General features: G+C 32.6%; 1 protein-coding gene across 1 annotated transcript in view; it reads left to right on the top strand.

The window, feature by feature from the left end:
• Window positions 1–8,740, top strand: part of LOC132755889 (sodium- and chloride-dependent taurine transporter-like) — a 46,692-nt gene extending 37,952 nt beyond the window's left edge. The window contains exons 8-15 of the mRNA XM_060746825.1: window positions 248–372; window positions 948–1,060; window positions 2,182–2,319; window positions 3,113–3,212; window positions 4,706–4,806; window positions 5,751–5,927; window positions 6,530–6,691; window positions 7,265–8,740. Coding sequence (XP_060602808.1) covers window positions 248–372; window positions 948–1,060; window positions 2,182–2,319; window positions 3,113–3,212; window positions 4,706–4,806; window positions 5,751–5,927; window positions 6,530–6,691; window positions 7,265–7,348 — 1,000 coding nt within the window. The 3' untranslated portion in view covers window positions 7,349–8,740. The remainder of the gene's footprint in view (window positions 1–247; window positions 373–947; window positions 1,061–2,181; window positions 2,320–3,112; window positions 3,213–4,705; window positions 4,807–5,750; window positions 5,928–6,529; window positions 6,692–7,264) is intronic.
• Window positions 8,741–21,277: the final 12,537 nt, after the last annotated feature.

The following is a 21,277-nucleotide window of genomic DNA, read 5'->3' as shown; positions in this document are numbered from 1 at the left end:
AAATCCACACATGTCCTCACTCTGCATCTGTCTTCACTCTGCACATCTCCTCACGGTACGTGTCCTCAGTCTGCACATGTCCTCATTGCACTGTCCTCAGTCTGCACATGTCCTCAATCTGAATATGTCCTCATTGCACGTGTCCTCAGTCTGCACATGTCCACAATCCTCACTAAATCCTCAGTCTACACTGCAAAGTTAATAATATATCTTAATCTATACGTTTATTCTTTTTCTTTATTCACAGAGACAGCATTATTTTTGCCTTAGCAAACAGCGGGACTAGTATATTTGCCGGATTTATCATATTCTCAATTCTTGGACACATGGCCAAAATTCAGGACAAAGACATAGGAGACGTGGCCGAAGCAGGTATAATTTGCCATGTTGAATTTATTTTAACCATGCTGGCTCACCATTTTTTATTCAACGTGAAGTGTTTGTTGTAAATAATGAAGAAACTGTGTCAATTTCTAAGTTTCTTTCGGAGGATTTAATCTGTAACGAAATAATTTCATCAAATGCATGTATACTGTACAATCAAAGATTTCAGGAAGGATAAAATTTCGGTAATGTAATAAATTGTAGATTATCGAAAAAGTAAATAGTTGCTAAGTACATATATGTATCACATTAATTTTACAGAATTGTAAGATGAAATTCACGAATAACCTTGCCAATTAGTCCGAAATGTTGCGAGAATATTTGATTTGATTTTACAGTAGAACTTTATGGTTTTGTTTTTTTTTACTTTGACAAAAATGAAAACAAAATGTACATAGCTCGAAAGTTGATTCCTTTTATGTGCCTTAAGTAAGAAAATGTTCAGATACTTATTTTCACTTCGCTCATTGCTCATTTTATTTCGAATCGTCGGCAAAATTAGGCTGCAATGAAGAACCAATGGTAATTTGTTTTAAGTCTTCATTAAATGTCTATATTTTCAGGTCCAGGTTTGGCATTCATTGCATATCCGAAAGCCCTGACACTTCTTCCTGCAGCACCGTTTTGGTCGGTCATGTTCTTCCTTATGGTAATACTGCTCGGCCTCGACAGTCAGGTAAGCCATAATATAAATTAGCCGCGTCACGACAATACCAACATATGTTTTGCGACCAGCATGGATCCAGACAAGCCTGCGCATCCGCGCAGTCTGATCAGGATCCATGCTGTTCGCTTACAGACCCTATAACAAGTAAAGAAACTGCTAGCGAACAGCATGGATCCTGATCAGACTGCGCGGATGCGCAGGCTGGTCTGGATCCATGCTGGTCGCAAACCCATTATGTTGGTTTTGTCGTGACGCGGCTCAAATCATTGACATGCTGCAAGTGTAGAATGTACTTCTTTGAGTTTGGAATAATCCATTTAAAATAGAGGGATACAACTACAAAACTAGTGAGACTTTCAAAAGGTGTCGGAGCGCCACATCAAATACAATATTCCGGTATATACCGGACAAGGCGCTTGAATGTTTAAATGCTGAAACATCGCCTTCTCACCCAACGGAATGAACTTTAAAACGTCTAATTCATCTCTTCACACCGATTTATATATGATAATGAATGAAAAATGTAAGAATCGGCGAAAAAAGCGATATTTTTCTACTTAGTGATCATGATTTCTGCAAGCGTCTAGAGGTACTGCTCCAACACTGTAGTTAGTTAAATCCAATATGGCTGCCATAAGAGAGTAAAACTGCATGGATCTTTGGACTAACTTGATTCTTTTCTTGTGGCATGGGCTAATCATTTTACCTTCAGACAGATCAAGAGCCAATCCTCCCTTACTGTATCGTTTCCGGCCCTAGAATGGTTCCACAAAGGCAGTCAAAGTCTAGGCACATGGCAGTATAGTTCGGTGTTATTTAAATAATTCAAAACAAACAAAGTATTCGTCTTTTGATCTTAGATGTAAAAATAGCATAACCATCATTGTTTCGTCATAAAAATACGTACCTTTATATTTGTTTCTCACGCGCACAAATCATTCCTTTGCCTATCCAGAACCAAAACCATCAACAACAATCAATACAGAAGCGTAGCGTGACATAGTTACCTAGATGGATGATACAGAATTTCAAATAATAGCTTAGCAAGGCGTCCCGCTAAAGCTTTTTTTTAATGATATGTGTTATTCGTCTTCTAACAGAACTTTCAGTACTTTGATATCTCGCTTCAGTTTGTTGGTGTTGAAGGTGTGGTGACAGCCATTGTAGACCAGTTCCCACAGTATCTCCGGAGAGGACATAGACGAGAAGTGTTTATAGGATTTGTTTGTGTTTTACAATTCCTGGTAGGATTGCCCATGGTCTGCCCGGTAAGTAACCAGTTCCTCGTCAGGCTGACTGTGAGTACCCTCGTGCAAGGGCGTACAACTCGTATTCGTTGCACTGTAAAATTGATAATGGTGCCCACTGCTATAGCTAGACATCTACTGACTATTGCTTAAAGGCACATTATGCCTCAGAAATCATATTTTTCTAGTTGTTTGGAAATTTCAAACATGTGTTTAATAATGTTTTAATAACGGATTAAGAGGATGTAAGATATTTTACAACGGAAAAAAGTAGCGCTGAACGTGAAGTAACGTGTCAAGGTAGCAAAATGTTAACAAAACAGTATTTTGACTTCCATTCAAAATACTAACTCACTATATTCAAACAAATTGCAAACAGAGCAAAAAAATAAAGCAAATGACAGTTCAATTCTATGTGGCCAGTGAGTATTCCTTTTGAAACTGTAACAAGACACGAACAATTAATTTCTTGAGAAATAAAAATGATAGCATTTTTGAGACATAATGGGACTTTAATAAGGTTTAGGAAACAAACCGAATGAGATTTTGGATTATTTGACAAGCCATTGTTTAAATGTCAGATACATGTATAGAGAAACTAAGGTGAGAACCGTGAAATTGAAACTATGTTTTTTATTGTTGAAATTATGATAAATCTCAGAAAACAAAAATGGAGTTATATTGTTTACATTGTTTCAGTGAAAACGGATGTAAGGATGCTGAATATAACAAAAATTTGTTGTATATCTTATTTCAAAAACACGATAAATTAAAGCAATGAATTTGTAAAATAGCACGTGTTTTAACCTTGCAGGGTGGCATGTACGTGTTCCAGCTGTTCGATTATTATTCCGGAAGTAGAATTATTTTGTTTGTGGCAGCGTTCATGTGTGTTGCGGTCGGATGGTGTTACGGTAAATATATCCTCTTATATATGTTTGTTGATAAAATTAAACTTTATTGGTAAATACGGATTGAGATAATTAAGTTCAAATTTATTTTGATGTCGCTGACAAATCAATCATGTCATCATAGTTACTGTCGGATTTTAGTGAAATGTACAGACGGTGAAAAACCATGTGATTTAAAAAAGCAGACGACATTTCACATGTTAGGACTTTTTGTAAGTAAGTATTGAGTTCAAAATTGTACAATGCTGCTCGCTCGTGATTGTTACAAATGGTACGAACTTCTTGTAGCATTTGATGTCTTCCTCCGCCAAGTCCTGAAAGCGACCTTATTTACTGCAGTTCTGTAAAGAAAGTTTTCGGTCTCTTATCCCGGTAAATCAGTATAAAAGTGAACTGCCATTTTATCAACATGGCCATCACTCGCTGAATGTGTTTGCTCATTGGAAGAATGTAAATGTGGTAGAGCAGAATAATTCAATTTTAATAGATCTTTTGGTAATGAAAACTGATGGCTGAAATCCTATGTGAATACTGATGGCAGAAATAACAAAGGGCAATAACTGAAAATTATGCACGGTAGCGATATTATTCTTGTGCGCTGCATTCCTCCTCAATGAGATCTTTCCACCTATGAAGTTTCAAGTTGATATCTCAAAGGCCTTTATGGTTATGACCTTGACAAAAATTAAGCATGAAAAATAACAAAGGGCAATAACTGAAAAAATTATGCATGGTAGAGTAATCATTCTTGTGTGCTGCACTCCTCCTCAATGAGATCTATTCACCTATGAAGTTTCAAGTTGATACCTCTTACACTTTTTGAGATAAACTCCGGACAAAAAGTATGAAAAATAACAAAGGCAATAACTCAAAAATTATAATGGGAAGAGTTATCATTCTTATGCACAGCATTCCTCCTCAATAAGATCTATCCACCTATGATGTTTCATGTTGACATCTCAGAGACGTTTTGAGTTATGCTCCTCTCAGGTGAAAAATTAAGAATGAAAAATAACAAAGGGAAATAACTAAAAAATTATGAAGGGTAGAGTTATTATTCTTGTGCACTGCACACCTTCTGAGTGAGATCTATCCACCTATGAAGTTTCATTTTGATATCTTATAATCTTTTTTAGTTATGCTCTGGACAAAAATGTAGTTTGAAAAATAACAAAGGGCAATAATTGAAAATAATGCAGGGTAGGATTATCATTCTTGTGCACTCTACTCCTCCTCAATATGATCTATCCACCTATGAAGTTTCAAGTTGATACCTCAAATACTTTTTTAGATATGCTCCGGACAAAAATGTCGGACGGAAGGATGGACGGACGGAAGGACTATTTATATATCCCCCGCCGCGTTTAGGCGAGGGATAACAATGGATGCAGATGCATACTCAGTCTGCCTATATTTTAGATGCAAAAATTGCACAAGTCGATGTTGATTCTACACATGTATTCTAACTTTACTCATAAATGTTCTTATTGTTCCAGGTGTTCGTCGTTTCTATGACAACATTGAAATGATGTACGGTTGGAGAATTAATCCTTACATGGCGATTGGATGGACTGTTACTTCACCGATATTTTGTATGGTATGTATTGCTGTTGTTATTTTTCAAATTTCTAACTTTTTTTCTGATTCAGATTCAGGATTGATTCAATGACGTATTTTACTAGCACATTGCAGTAAAACGTTCTGCGCTTTTGAAAGATTAGCGATTTGCTCGGCTATTATAAGTTCAAGTTTCTTATTGGCCTCTTAATTAGCATTTCTCCTAAACGCAACTCCTGGTAAGAAACTGGTATTACACGGTAGTTGGTGTGCTTCAGGATACAGTCTTTCTTCAATTTTAACTTCTTTTACATTTCTAAAACGCGTTTTTATATACAAATGATAGCAATGGTTAAAATAATGAAAATAACTCTCTACACATGTACATCTGAAACACTCTGATATAGATGTAAAAAATGTTTGTATGTAAATGTACAATATATAACTCGTGCCAAACGTTTGGATATGAATACAAGCACATGTAACAAAAAGTATACTTTCAATGATAAAAAGTTTTGTTGATAATTAACACTTATAATGTTTTAGCAAATTATATTAGTCACACTGTTTTGGCAATAAAATAATAATGACAAACAAAACTTTATTGCTAAGTATATATGAGCCGCGCCATGACAAAAACATAGTGCGTTTGCGACCAGCATGGATCCTGATCAGACTGCGCGGATTCGAAGGCTGGTCTGGATCCATGCTGGTCGCAAACCCATTATGTTGGTTTTGTCTTGGCGCGGCTCATATATCGTCCAAAAATGTAATAACTATACTGTTGCACATTAATAACGACAAAATAACAATGCACTGAACATATTTGTGAGTATGAATTACCATAACAATACGAAAGATGTCAAGTATCAACTTAAGAAGCTCACTGTTTAAAAACTGCATGTGTGTTAGTACGAAAAATTAGAGATAAAATCATTGTGCTCATGAATAAAGATGCAATAACTTATTTATAACAATTTACAGACTATCTTCGTTCTAAGTACGATCGACTACTCGGAATTGGACTACAGTAGACCAAAGGGGACATACGTTTATCCACAGTGGGCTGTTGGGATAGGATGGGCAATGGCCGCGTTCGCCGCAATCTGGATTCCTATTGGCTGGATTTACCATATTATAAGATATGGCAAAGACTGGGAAGTATGAGAAATTAATGCCTTTAATATCAATTTTAATATGCATCCAAATGTAACATGGTGATATTTTAGGATGAAAGTTTTTTTTTTTGTAGTTTAGTGCGTTTCTTTGTTATCTATTCCTATCTTGAAATGTATGTTCAAACTCAGTTATTATGCTATTGTTGTTAATCTTAACACAACAACCTAATTGAATTGAAAAGGGATGTAGCCTGTGTTTTTGTTGTTTGTTTGTTGTTACTTAGATGACTAATTCTTCATGAACTGGTAGAAATGCGGCATATTTCAGCACTTGCAAAGTTATTTCACCTTTAACCTGCTTAAAGCAAAACATTTTGCCTTTGCGACCAGTCTGTGCAGTCTGACCGAGCTCTGCACTGTTTGCTTAACTTAACATTTCCATCTGAAACTACGACAGTTATGGTCCTTGGGAAGTGTTAGCCATTTCATAGACAAATGTTACTGCCGCTTTCTGCTATAATGTATGAAATGACAAAACTGAAAGTGCGACATTAATTCTATGAACCTTAGTTAGTGTAAGCCATTTCATAGACAAATGTTACTTCTTCGAATCAAGTGACATGTTAATAATTTATTTTTTTACAGACCTTCAAGCTTTGCTTTAGGCCAATCGGATTGCAGGATCACCAAATGAGACCTCAGGATAGAGGGGAGCGCAATCTAGAATCACTTACAGGCGACAAACCGTGGATTGATAAGGATTTCCCTGAGCCTAAAAAGGGCCAGCCGTACCATTTCACGGATCAGGTATTTATGCTTTCTGTCTCATCAAATATTACTATATCGAAAATAGAAATAGGGATATCTAGATTAAATTGTTGTTAAGTTCGTGTATTAAAGTTTAAAATGAGCGATTAAGGGCTGATTTTGGAGTATTTATCACCACATTTCTACTGCGTTACTAACGCAGTAAGGGCTAATTTTTCTTATTTTGACCTTTTCTTGGTAATTTATGTGGACTGCAAGAGCTGTTTGCAATGTGTAAATACATTTAAGAAAATTTTCATGAAAATTAGCATGAATCTGGAGGCATACTGCTTTAAGGTAGTAGCCTTCCAACCTTGCCTCTCACCTCTATGGGTTTGTATTCCGACAAGGTCTTTGGATTCTTTCATATGAGGAAGCTACCAAGCTAGCTGCTTCTTCTTAGCTACCCGTTTGTCCCTGAAATAATGTACGAAGGCGCAGCTGAGATCTTCCTCCGCCCGTTTGACCAGAAATATGGGAAAATAAACAGTTCTTGTTGGGCTTTTACATCAGTCAGACAAAATTGATAGAAACGTAGAATATATATTCAAGATCTGTATTTTTCTCTTTCAGATGAATGAGAAAAATGAAACTTCAAGATCTGATGTGGCCGGCAGAGACAATCCTGGCTATGAACCAACGTTTACGAAGCTATAGAATTAAATGATCACCTTTAAAGACGACTATAGAAATGAATAATTGGGAACTTTAAAAAACAAGTGATTCCGATAACTTCAGAGGGCATAATAATTTTTCATACAGGAATCAGTGATTTGTTTGCACAACTTTTCGGAGTGCACTATGTTTAGATATTGTTATGATAGTGTCAGGGTTTCATTGAACACTCAAATATTTAGCTATGTAAATGATTTTATAATTGACATTTCTCACATACAATACTCATTCATGACGGTGCAATGAAACCATAAATTCTCATATTTAACAGTCTTCCTCGCTCTGCTATCAACTTAACTTTTGGTTATTACTTTTTGGTACCATCGTTTATAAAAATCAAAGGTTATGTTACGTTCCAACGGGCCAATATCTAAATGCATTTGTAGATATTCTGTTCATTATTGGGCCAATAACTTCCGTTGTCAGGCCAAAATATCTACACTGACTTGATGCGATTGCGAGCCAACATCTTAAGATTGATTACATCTAATGTCAGGCCGATATCGATCCAATTTCATGCCAATACCTTGAACATTCAACGATTAATCGATACAATAAATACAGGTCCAATTTACGAATCGTTTAAGATGGACCGATACATTTCGAATAAACGATGGGCTCCGCATATATGATACTTCGATTGGCATGGCTTTTGAAATAAAAAGAAACATTTGGGAACAGTGATTTATAACAAAATATTTGTGGGGTATTCATATCAGTTCATGTCTTCCATATACAAAATCCGTTGTAATATATTCTTTCGTTTAACAAAGATTGGATTTCTGTTATGATTTTACAAGAATTTTTATACAAATCAGAAACATATATTTTTGTATAATTTTACCTCTTTTTATGTTGTATAGAGTGTGTAATATAATACGTTACTAAATTCGCTCAATTTAATTTTCTTTGCATTTTGCACAGCTCGCAGATGTGTGTGTGTGTTTGTTTGTCTCGATTTTTAGCATTTCACTTTTATGATGATGTCAACGTAAAGTACATGTTTAAATCTCAGAGTTACCAGTTTTTTATTTCATTTCTGACTTCAGTTTCGTCCATTTTGTTTTTCAGCCATCTTCACTTCCGCTACGTGTCAACGGTGTCATATATAGTTTTCACTAGTTCCAATGGAACACTATGTGGTATCGACAGTGTTAGCCAAAGTCGGGTTAGATTGTTTTAAAAACGTTACAAATAAATTCAATTTACAACAATGAAGTAGTTGAGTAATTGAGACATTAAAATTTGTGCATATTGTGTTTAAAAAATTGAAGTTTGGTATTACGTTGGCCAATAAAACAAAATTAACCTCTCGCATCGGTCTAGTATTTCGTCATCTTAAAACAGAAGTACTTAAAAGAAACAAATTCTCTATTCTTTCAAGCTAAAATCATTGACTCAAAGAAAATTGACTCGTCATTGTTTTCTAAATTTAATGAACGTTTTTTTATATGTATCTTAATTGTACTAACTTTGAATTATGTATGTTTTATTTTGTTGTGTTGACAAAAAAGACGGATTCCTTGTTCTTTCCTGACAATTAGTTCTAACCAGTGTGTATTCCCACAAAATTACACTACTCTGTAATGCAAATTGTTGATATTGTTTTATTCGATTGTTCGAACAGGAAGTGAACCCTTTTCATCTGTATAGAGCCAGGCCAGCCTGCACATGTGTGCACTTTGACCAGGCTATATGCTGTTAGTATGTCGTTTCATGTGCTTTGATATTAAAATCAATTGAACTTTTCAAAACTGAACAAATCTATTACAAATATTTAGCAGGATTAAGATTAAGTATAAAATAAGAAGTATTCTTTTTGTTCGAGATTTCTAAAAAAAAAAATTTTTTTAAAAAAATTTTTTTTTAAAAAATTTTTTTTCAAAAATTTTTTTTTTTTTAAAAATTTTTTTTTTTTTTTTAAAAATTTTTTTTATTTTTTTTTTTGGGGGGGAAAAATTTTTTTTTTTGGGGGTTTTTTTTTTTTTTTTTTTAATTACTTTTGGGTTTTTTTTTTCCCCCCAATTTGGGGGAAAATTTTTTTAAAATTTTAAAAAAAATTTTTTTTTTTTTAAAAAGGGGGTTTTTTTTTTTTTTAAAAAAAAAAAAAATTTTTTTTTTTTTTTTTTTTTTAAAAAAAAAAATTTTTTTTTAAAAAAATTCTTTTTTTTTTTTAAAAAATTTTTTTTTTAAAAAAAATTTTTTAAAAAATTTTTTAAAAATTTTTTTTTTTAAAAAAAAAATTTTTTTTAAAAAAAAAATTTTTTGGGAAATTTTTTTTTTTAAGAAAAATTTTTTTTTTTTTTTTTATTAATTTTTAAAAATTTTTTTTTTTTTTTAAAAAAAGGGGGGTTTTTTTTTTTTTTGGGTTTTTTTTAATGGGGTTTTTTTTAAAAAAAATTTTTTTTAAATTTTTTTTAAAAAATTTTTAAAAAATTTTTTTTAATTTTTTTTTTTGGGTTTTTTAAAAAGGGGGCCCCCCTTTTTTGGCTTTTTTTTTTAAAAATTTTTTGGGGGTTTTTTTTTTTAAAAAAAAATTTAAGGGGAATTTTTTTTCCCCCAAAATAAAAAAAAAAAATTTTTTTAAAAATTTTTTTTTGGGGGGGAAAAAATTTTTTTTTTTTTAAAATTTTTTAAAAATTTTAACCAAAAAAAAAATTTTTTTTTGGGAAAAAAAAAAATTTTAATTTTTTTTTTTCCCTTTTATTCCCCTTTTTTTTTAAATTATTTTTTTTTTTGGGGGTTTTTTAAAAAAAATTTTTTTTGGGGAAATTTTTTTAAATTTTTTGGGGGGTTTTTTTTTTTTTAAAGGGGGGAAAAATTTTAAAGGAATTTGGGTTTTTTTTTTTTTTTTTGGGGGAAAAAATTTTAAAAATTTTTAAAAAATTTTAAAAAATTTTTTTTTTTTAAAAAAATTTTTTTTTTCTTTTATTTAAAAATTTTTTCTTTTATTTTTTTTTTTTTTTTTTTAAATTTTTTAGGGGTTTTTTTTTTTTTAAAATTTTTTTAAATTTTTTTTTTTAAAATTTTTTTTTTAAAATTAAGGAAACCTTTTTAAAAAAGGGGAAGCGGGGTTGGTTTTTTTAAAAAATTTTTTTAAAAAAAATTTTTTTTCCCGGGTTTAAATTTTTTAAATTTTCCCCTTTTTTTTTCCCCCCCCCCGGGGGGGTTTTTTTTTCAAATTTTCCAAAGGGGAAAAAGGGGGTTTTTTTTTTTTCCCTTTTTTTTTGGGAAAACCCCCAAAAAAAACCCCCTTTTTGGGGTTTTTTTTTTTTTTCCCAAGGGGGGTTTTGTTTTTTCCCAAAATTTTTCCCTTTTTGGGGTTTTTTTAAAAAAATTTTTAAAAAACCCCGGGGGGGGTTTTTTTAAATTAAAAAATTTTTTGGGGGGGTTTTTTCCCCCCCTTTAAATTTTTTTTTGGAAATTTTGGGGGGGGGGAAAAAAAATTTTTAACGGGGGTTTTTTTAAAAATTTTTTCCCTTTATTTTGGTTTTTAAAAAAGGGTTTTTAAAATTTTCCCTTTTTTTTTTTTTAAAATTTTTTTTGGAAAAAAAAAAAAAAACCGGAAGGGAAAGGTTTTTTTCCCTTTTTTTTTTCCTTAAAATTTCCCTTTTTTTTTTTTTAAAATTTTTTTTTTTAAAAAAAAAAGGGTAGCAAAAACCTTTTTTCCCCTTTTTAAAACTTTTTTTTCCCCAAAATTAAAAATTTTAAATTTTTTAATTTTTTTTTTAAAAAAAAATTTTTTTTTTTTAAAATTTGGGGGGGGCCCCAAAAATTTTTAAATTTTTTTTAAATTCCCGGAAATTTTTAAAAAAAGGGGGTTCTTTTTTTCCCCCGGGTTCCCCGGTTTTTTTTAAAAAAAATTTTTTATTTTTTTTTTTTGGGGGGTTTTTTTTTAAAAAAAAGGGGGGAAAAACTTCCTCCCCTTTTCCCCGGGGTTTTTTTTCCTTTTTGGTTTCCCAATTTTTTTTTTAAAAAAGGGGGTTTGGGGGGGTTTTTCCAAAAAAAATTCTTGGGGTTTTTTTTTTTTTTTTTTGGGGGGGGGGTTTTTTTCCCCCCTTTTTTTTTTTGGGGGGGAAAATTTTTTTTTTTTTTTGGGGGGGAATTTTTTTTAAAAAAAATTTAACCCTTTTTTGGGCCCAAAAATTTTTTTTTGGGGTTTTTTTTCCCTTGTTTAATTTAAGGGGGGTTTTTTTAAAAATTTGGGTTTTAAATTTTTTTTTTTTTTTTAAAAAAATTTTTTTTTTTTTTCCCCTTTTAAAATTTAAACCCCCCCCCTTTTTTTTTTTTTTTTAAAAAACCCTTTTTTTAAAATTTTTTTTTTTTTTTAAAATTTTTTTGGGGGGTTTTTTTTTTTTAAAAAAAAAAACCCCCCCGGGGGGGTTTTTTTTAAATTTTTTTAAAAACCCCCAAAATTTAAAAAAAATTTTTTTTAAAAAAATTTTTTTAAAAAAAGGTTTCCTTTAAAAAAATTAATTTTTTTTTTTTTTCCCAAAAATTTTGGTTTTTGGGAGTTTTTTTTTTTAAAAAATTAAATGGGTTAAAAAAATTTTTTAAAATTTTAAAAAATTTTTTTTAAAATTTTTTCCCCCCTTTTTTTAAAAAGGGCCCAAATTTTTTTTAAAAAAAAAAAATTTTTTTGGGTTTTTTTTTAAAAAAACCCGGGAAGGGAAAACCCCTTTTTTTTTTTTTAAAAAATAGTTTTTTTTTAAAAAATTTAAAATTTTAAAAATTTAAAAAATTTAAAAATTATTTTAAAGGGGGGCCCCCCCCAAAAAAAGGGGGAAAAATTTCCAAAAATTTTCCCGGTTTTTTTTTTTTTCCCCTTTTTCCCAAATTTTTTCCCCCCTTTTTAAAAAATTTCCTTAAATTTTAAGGTTTTTTTTTTTTTTGGTTTTTTTTTTTTTTTTTTGGGGGGGGGGGCCCTTCCTTTAAAAAAAAACCTTTTTTTAATATTTTTAAAAAAAGGGGAAAAATTTTTTTTCCCTTTTTTAAAAAAAAATTTTTAATTTAAAAAAAATTTTTTTTTTAAAAAAAGGAATTAAAAAAAACAAAAAAAATTTTTTTTTTTTTTTTTATTTTTTTTTTTTTTTTTGGGTTTTTTTTTAAAAAGGGGGGGGGAAAATTCCTTTTTTTTTTTCCCTTTGTTTTTAAAATTTTAAAATTATTTTTCCCCCCAAAAAAATTTAAAAGGGGAAAAAAAAAAACCCCAAAAGATTTTCCCCCTTTTTTTTTTCCTTAAAATTTTTAATTTTCCCCCGGGTTTTTTTTTAATTTTTTTCCCAAAAAATTTTTTCCCAAAAGGGAGAAAAAATTTTTTTTTTGGGGGGGAAATTTCCCCTTTAAAAAAATTTTAAAATTTTTTCCCCCTTTTTGGGGGGGGGTTTCCCCCCCTTTTTTTCCAAAAAGGGGAAAGGGTTTTTTATACCCTTTTTTGGGGAAAATTTTCCCCTTCAAAATTTTTTTTCGAAAACCCCAAAATTTTTTTTCCCCCAAATTTATTTTTTTTTAATTTTTTTTTGATTTTAAAAAAATTTTTTTTAAAAAAAAAAATTTTTTTTTTTTTTTTTTTTTTTTTTTAAAAGGGGGGGGTTTTTTTTTTTTTTAAAAATTTTTTTAAAATTTTTTTTTTTTTTTTTTGGGGGGGGAAAATACCTTCCTTTTTAAACCTTTTTTTTTTTCCCCCCTTTTTATTTTTTTTTTTTTTTTTTTCCCCAAAAAAATTTTTTTTTAAAAAAACCCCTTGTTTTTAATTTTTTTTAAAAAAAGGGTTTTTTTTTTTTTTTTAAAAAAAAATTTTTTTTTAAAAAAAAACCCTTTTTAAAATTAAAAAAAAAAATTTTCCCCCCAAAAAAAAAACCCCCTTTTTTTTTTAAAAAAATTTGAAAAAGGGGGGGTTTTTTTAACCCAAAAAACTTTTTTAAAAAATTTTTAAATTAAAAAAGGGTTTTAAAAAAACCCAAAAAAAATTTTTTTTAAATTTTTCCCAAGTTTAACAAAATTTTAAATTTAAAAAATTTAAAAACCCCAAAAATTGGAAAAACCCCCCTTTTTTAACAAAAAATTTTTTTTAAAATTTTAAAAAACAAAAAAAACCCAAAGGGGGGAAAAAAAAAAAAAAAAAAAAAATTTTTTTTTTTTTTTTTTAACCAATTAAAAAACCCCCCCAAAAAAAGGGAAAGGGGGGCCCCCCCCAAAAAATTTTTGGGGGGCCCCTTTTTTGGGGTTCCAAAAATTTTTTAAAAATTTTTTTTAAAAAAAAACCCCCAAAAAACCCTTTTTGGGGGGGAAAATTTTTTAAAAAATTTAAAAGGGAAAAATTTTTCCAAAGTAGCTAGAAATAGCTTCCTCGCAATTATATCCGAGTAGCTGGGGATAGCTTCCTCAAAATAATACCCGAGTAGCTTGGGATAGCTTACTCACAATCATTCTGGAGAAGCTTGAGATAGCTTCCTCATAATAATACCCGAGTAGCTGGGGATAGCTTCCTCACAATTATACCCGAGTTGCTAGGGATAGCTTCCTCATTATCATCCTGGAGTAGCTGGGAATAGCTTCCTCGTAATAAAACATGAGTACGTGGGAAAAGCTTCTTCATCATTAAACCCAAATATCTGGGATAGCTTCCTTGCAATTTTACCCAAGGAGACTAGGATAGCTTCCTTAAAATTATACCTGGGTAGGTAAGGACAGCTTCCTCACAATTACATCTTGCGCAAAACTTGAAAGGCAAGTTATACTTAACTGTTTGGCGGGAAACATGAAAGGTTGAGTAAATCAAAATCATAACATCAAACACTTGGAAAATGAGACTTTTTTAATATATGAAGGTAGCTACCAAGAAAGACAAAACATTCAGCAATACTGTTTGTTTGCTTTTTATGTTTTAGTTTGACTTCACTCACAATTATTCCCGAGTAGCTGGAGATAAGCTTCCTCACAATAATACCCGAGTAGCTGGAGATAGTTTCCATACAATAATACCGGAGTTGCTGATGATAAGCTTCCTCACAATTATACCCGAGTAGCTGGAGATAGCTTTCATACAATAATACCGGAGATGCTGGAGATAAGCTTCCTCACAATTATACCCGAGTAGCTGGAGAGAGCTTCCTCACAATTATACCAGAGTAGCTGGGGATAGCTTCTTCAGAATTATACCCGAGTAGCTGAAGATGGCTTCCTCACAATTATACCCGAGTAGCTGGAGATAAGCTTCCTCATAATTATACCGGAGTTGCTGGAGAAAACTTCCTCAAAATTAAACCTGAGTAGCTAGAGAAAACTTCCTCTCATTTATACCCGAGTAGCTGGAGATAGCTTCCTTACAATTATACTCGAGTAGCTGGAGATAGCTTCCTTACAATTATACCCGAGTAGCTGGAGATAAGCTTCCTCACAATTATACCCGAGTAGCTGGAGATGGCTTCCTCACAATTAAACCCGAGTAGATGGAGATAAGCTTCCTCACAATTATACCCTAGTAGCTGGAGAAAGCTTCCTCATAATTATACCCGAGTAGCTGGAGATAGCTTCCTCACAATTATGCCCGAGAAGCTGGAAATAGCTTCCTCACAATTATACCCGAGTAGCTGGAGATAGCTTCCTCACAATTATGCCCTAGTAGCATGAAATAGCTTCCTCACAATTATACCCGAGTAGCTAGAAAAAGCTTCCTCACAATTATACTGGAGAAGCTCGAAATAGCTTCCTTAAATTGATATCCGAGTAGCTTGAGATAGCTTCCTCACAATGATATCTGAGTAGCTGGAGATAACTTCCTCACAATGATATCCGAGTAGCTGGAAATAGCTTCCTCACAATTATACTGGAGTAGCTGGAAATAGCTTCCTCACAATGATAACCGAGTAGCTGGAGATAGCTTCCTCACAATTATACTGGAGTATCTGGAAATAGCTTACTCACAATGATAACCGAGTAGCTGGAAATAGCTTCCTCACAATTATGCCCGAGAAGCTGGAAATAGCTTCCTCACAATTATACCCGAGTAGCTGGAGATAGCTTCCTCACAATTATGCCCTAGTAGCATGAAATAGCTTCCTCACAATTATACCCGAGTAGCTGGAAATAGCTTCCTCACAATTATACTGGAGTAGCTCGAAATAGCTTCCTCACAATGATATCCGAGTAGCTTGAGATAGCTTCCTCACAATGATATCTGAGTAGCTGGAGATAACTTCCTCACAATGATATCCGAGTAGCTGGAAATAGCTTCCTCACAATTATACTGGAGTAGCTTGGGATAGCTTCCCATAATTATACCGGAGTTGCTGGGGATAGCTTCCTCACAATTATACCCGAGTAGCTGGACATAGCTTCCTCACAATGATAACCGAGTAGCTGGAGATAACTTCCTCACAATTGTACCCGAGTAGCTGGGGATATGTTCCTCACAATGATAACCGAGTAGCTGGAGATAACTTCCTAACAATTATACCCGAGTAGCTGGGGATAACTTCCTCACAATGATAACCGAGTAGCTGGAGATAACTTCCTAACAATTATACCCGAGTAGCTGGGGATAGCTTCCTCACAATTATACCCGAGTAGCTAGGGATAGCTTCCTCACAATCATACCCGAGAAGCTGGGGATAGGTTCCTCATAATTATACCCGAGTATATGGAGATAGATTTCTCACAATTATACCCGAGTAGCTGGGGATAGCTTCCTTAAAATCATTAATCATATCCGAGTAGCTGGTGATAGCTTCCTCACAATCATACCCGAGTAGCGTAGCTGGAGATAGCTTCCTCACAATTACACCCGAGTATCTGGAGATAGCTTCTTTACAATCATACCAAAGTTGCTAGAAATAGCTTCCTCGCAATTATATCCGAGTAGCTGGGGATAGCTTCCTCAAAATAATACCCGAGTAGCTTGGGATAGCTTACTCACAATCATTCTGGAGAAGCTTGAGATAGCTTCCTCATAATAATACCCGAGTAGCTGGGGATAGCTTCCTTACAATTATACCCGAGTTGCTAGGGATAGCTTCCTCATAATCATCCTGGAGTAGCTGGGAATAGCTTCCTCGTAATAAAACATGATTTCGTGCGAAAAGCTTCTTCATCATTAAACCCAAATATCTGGGATAGCTTCCTTGCAATTATACCCAAGGAGACTAGGATAGCTTCCTTAAAATTATACCATGGTAGGTAAGGACAGCTTCCTCACATTTACATCTTGCGCAAAACTTGAAAGGCAAGTTATACTTAACTGTTTGGCGGGAAACATGAAAGGTTGAGTGAATCAAAATCATAACATCAAACACTGGGAAAATGAGACTTTTTTTAATATATGAAGGTAGCCACCAAGAAAGACAAAACATTCAGCAATACTGTTTGTTTGTTTTTTATGTTTTAGTTTGACTTCACTCAAAATTATTCCCGAGTAGCTGGAGATAAGCTTCCTCACAATTATACCCGAGTAGCTGGAGATAGCTTCCATACAATAATACCGGAGTTGCTGATGATAAGCTTCCTCACAATTATAGCCGAGTAGCTGGAGATAGCTTTCATACAATAATACCGGAGATGCTGGAGATAAGCTTCCTCACAATTATACCCGAGTAGCTGGAGATAGCTTCCTTACAATTATACCCGAGTAGCTGGAGATAGCTTCCTTACAATTATACCCGAGTAGCTGGAGATAGCTTCCTTAAAATCATACCCGAGTAGCTGGAGATAGCTTCCTTAAAATCATACCCGAGTAGCTGGAAATAGCTTCCTTAAAATCATACCCGAGTAGCTGGAGATGGCTTCCTTACAATCATACCCGAGTAGCTGGAGATAGCTTCCTTACAATTATACCATAGAAGCTGGAGAAAGCTTCCTCACAATTATACCCGAGTAGATGGAGATAAGCTTCCTCACAATTATACCCGAGTAGCTGGAGATGGCTTCCTCACAATTAAACCCGAGTAGATGGAGATAAGCTTCCTCACAATTATACCCTAGTAGCTGGAGAAAGCTTCCTCATAATTATACCCGAGTAGCTGGAGATAGCTTCCTCACAATTATGCCCGAGAAGCTGGAAATAGCTTCCTCACAATGATATCCGAGTAGCTTGAGATAGCTTCCTCACAATGATATCTGAGTAGCTGGAGATAACTTCCTCACAATGATATCCGAGTAGCTGGAAATAGCTTCCTCACAATTATACTGAAGTGGCTGGAAATAGCTTCCTCACAATGATAACCGAGTAGCTGGAAATAGCTTCCTCACAATTATACTGGAGTAGCTGGAAATAGCTTCCTCACAATGATACCCGAGTAGCTGGAAATAGCTTCCTCACAATTATACCCGAGTAGCTGGAGATAGCTTCCTCACAATTATGCCCTAGTAGCTGAAAATAGCTTCCACACAATTATACCCGAGTAGCTGGAAATAGCTTCCTCACAATTATACTGGAGTAGCTCGAAATAGCTTCCTCACAATGATATCCGACTAGCTGGAAATAGCTTCCTCACAATTATACTGGAGTAGCTTGAGATAGCTTCCTTACAATGATATCCGACTAGCTGGAGATAGCTTCCTCACAATGATATCCGAGTAGCTGGAAATAGCTTCCTCCCCATTATACCCTAGGAACAATCGGAACGTCTTTGGCTATTATCTATAGTAACATTGAAAGTAGTTCTACCACGTGGTTTCAGATGTAAACAGAAACAGAGTTTGCAATGTAAAACGAATGTATATATTTGACATCCAAAGGAAAGAAAGTATGTTTCGATACAATTATGATTGAAAATATGTCAGACAACATTTATTAATTAAAATTTCCACTGATGTACAATTTTAAACAAATCCGACTTAATGTCAACAGGTTTGCAGTGTACTTTCGGTTTCTATAACCATAATAAAAATATATAAATAAGGGTCAATCGCAACTTTTCGGCCCTTTCCGTCAGTCTTCGGATAAGGACCTCGAACACAATAGTATGAATACACAGAACGGATGCTGTATTTCGGTCTAACCTATGCTAAGAAACTAAACATGTAAAAAAAAATAGTAATTTAATGCTTGGAGTTGTTGACAAGTTTATTTCCAATATATGTAGTAAAAGTCCACCTAAAATAAGTGAATTTATAGGTAAAATAGCAAACAATACATTATTTATGGTTGTAGAAACCGAAAGTACAAACAAGAGCTGTCGGTAGGACAGCAACGCTCGACTATTCTTAGTGCTTGATAGTAAAAAAATGCTTGATACAGTTACCTCCTCCAGTTTACAGGTTGGGGTAATGATGGTGAACAAGTGTGCAAAGTTTCAAAGCGATATGTCAATGGACTTTGAAAATATTTGAACTATTACAAAAACTTTAACATAAGTGGTTACGCCGACGCAGACGCTGACGCCGACGCTCGGGTGACTGCAATAGCTCTACTTATTCTTTTCGAATAGTCGAGCTAAAAACCAACCTGTTGACATTTAGTCGGATTTGTTTAAAATTGAACATCAGTTGCAAATTGTTCTCACACTATTTTCAAACATAAGAGATTAGAGTACAGGAACAGACATTAGATGTCAAATATATACATTCTTTTTACATTAGCTCCGTTTCTGTTTACATCTGAAACCACATGGTAGATCTACTTTTTTTTTTTTTTTATGTTTTAGTTTGTTTGACTTCACTGGTCTAGCTACATGTATATATGTTAATGTCAGATACGTCCATTTATCAGTAGATCTCAATCATTCATGCAAGCTTCATACATGAAAATCTTATACTGTTTGCATTCAGAAAAACAAATAGTCAATTTATATTTAAGCAATCATATTTTAATGTTGACATAAACAAGAAAAACAAACAAAATAATAATCTAACAATCTGTTCCGTCAAAATATGTTGTTTTTTTTTCATTAAAATTTAATTTCCCATAACATGTTTTAAATTTCATGATGACCATGGATTTTTAGTTCTAAAATGTATATCTATTCAGTAAAGTGTATGGGTTAACTTATGACCACGTCTCATGCTGTCAAAACTTAATAGATAAATAATATTCTACTATTGCTTTGAATAAATGAATTACTTTCACCTAATGAAGTTCATCAACACACACACACAAAAATACATTGCATATTCAGAAAAGTAGACAATTTTTCTTTTCATCTACGAAAGTACTTTCCAAAATGAGTAATACAGGACGAGTGGTATAGCATAACTGATAGTAAATAGAATAATTGTATCATAGTTTGGAGACCTTTCTGTTGAAAATGTGTCAGGGTTAAATCGTATACATATACATGCACAGTGCGTTAACTGGAGTGCGGGTATTAGTTACCCGCACTCCAGAGCATGCCCATTGATTGGCTCATTTTTGCTGGTGTTTACATATTGTGACTGCAGAGAAAGGGAAAGCGACAGAAATGTTATATTCAGATGTTCGTTCATTGGTTCATTTTCTCCGGGGTTTCATATTGTGACAACAGGGAACGTGCTTTTATGTTTGACTATGATACAAAAGAGAAAGAACACCGAAACACTCGGCAACCTGATTAATACTCGGGGGCTACGCCCCCTCGTACAAATCAGACGAATGTCAGACGTTTCACTCCCAAGACGTTTCACTATTGAGACGTTTCACTCCCAAGACGGTTCACACCTAGACGTTTCACTCCCATTTTGTCAATTGTATGGACGTTTCACTCCCAATTTTTAGAGATGTTTACTAGAAAAGTTAACAAATTTTAATTTCATTAATATCAAACAGAGTAAAAAGGAAATTCAATTTAATGTTTCATTTTGTTGATTTAATACGAATTATTAGAAGATTACTCATTTAATTATGGGTTGAGTGATAAGAGGTATAAATGAAAGACAAATTACTGAAGTATCACTTTTATTATACGTGTAACAACATAAGGAAATTCTATTTATAGTAAATTAAAAAAAATAGAATAACATAGAAAGACATATTATAAGTATCAGTTTAAATATTGAAATCACTACCAGTAAAGTAATTAATATTATTCAAATAATAAAAACTATCAATATATTAAATATATTGACTATATAATGATTATTTTTTTGTAAGTCTAACTCTTAAACAATGAAATGCGAAACACGTGTATAAAATAAATTATCTTTTAAAATTATTTTCTTCATCAATTTATTAAACAGTAGCCATTAAACAGACTTAAGTAATTGTGGTGTTATCTCATCGCCTAATTAGTTGAATAAACACTGAGACAATCAGCTATCAGTTTGACACCACTATTAAATCAGTTGTATAAACACTGCACTTAAGCATCAACAGTTTACTAATCAGTGGTTTATTGGACCATTAAATATTTTTGACAACAGCCAATTTAAACACAGAAACTTCTCCATAAGTTTTGTTTATATAATAATGAATTTTAGTCACATAAAAATGATTATACATGACAAATATTGAATAAAAGTCCCAATGCTCCTAATCTAATTTAAAGTTATTTCTGATTTCAATGGCCATTAAATTTTTTGACATATATCGCAAAAGTACTGTACTAGCATTAAATAATTTAACATTTTTTATCCCATGTTTAAAATTAACAACAAGAAGTTAATTATTGTCACAAGATTGTTCTGCTTTAAATTAAAATTGTCTTAAAATAGGCAGCCTATTGAGTCCATGTTACAAAAGATCAAATAGTTAGTTATATTACAGTGTTATTTTAATCAAAAATAGTTTTTCTTTAAGTGAAATAATGTGATAATTGCACATATGGATTAAAAATAGAAAAAAAAAAACACCTTATTTCAAAACAACAATAAAAGAAGATAAGATAACTGAAATGATAGAACTTAAAGTACTGAGTTTTAAGTCATTGACAAAAAAGTGAAATCCCGGCCCCTTTTTAATTTATTTTTCTTAATTTTAAGGTATATTTTAGTTTAATTTAA

The sequence above is a fragment of the Ruditapes philippinarum genome, unplaced genomic scaffold, assembly GCF_026571515.1.
Source record: "Ruditapes philippinarum isolate M1 unplaced genomic scaffold, ASM2657151v2 ctg659_1_1_1_1, whole genome shotgun sequence".
Taxonomy (NCBI): Eukaryota; Metazoa; Mollusca; class Bivalvia; order Venerida; family Veneridae; genus Ruditapes; species Ruditapes philippinarum.
Note: the sequence above shows the minus strand (reverse complement) of the source record. Positions and strands in the feature narration are given on the sequence as shown.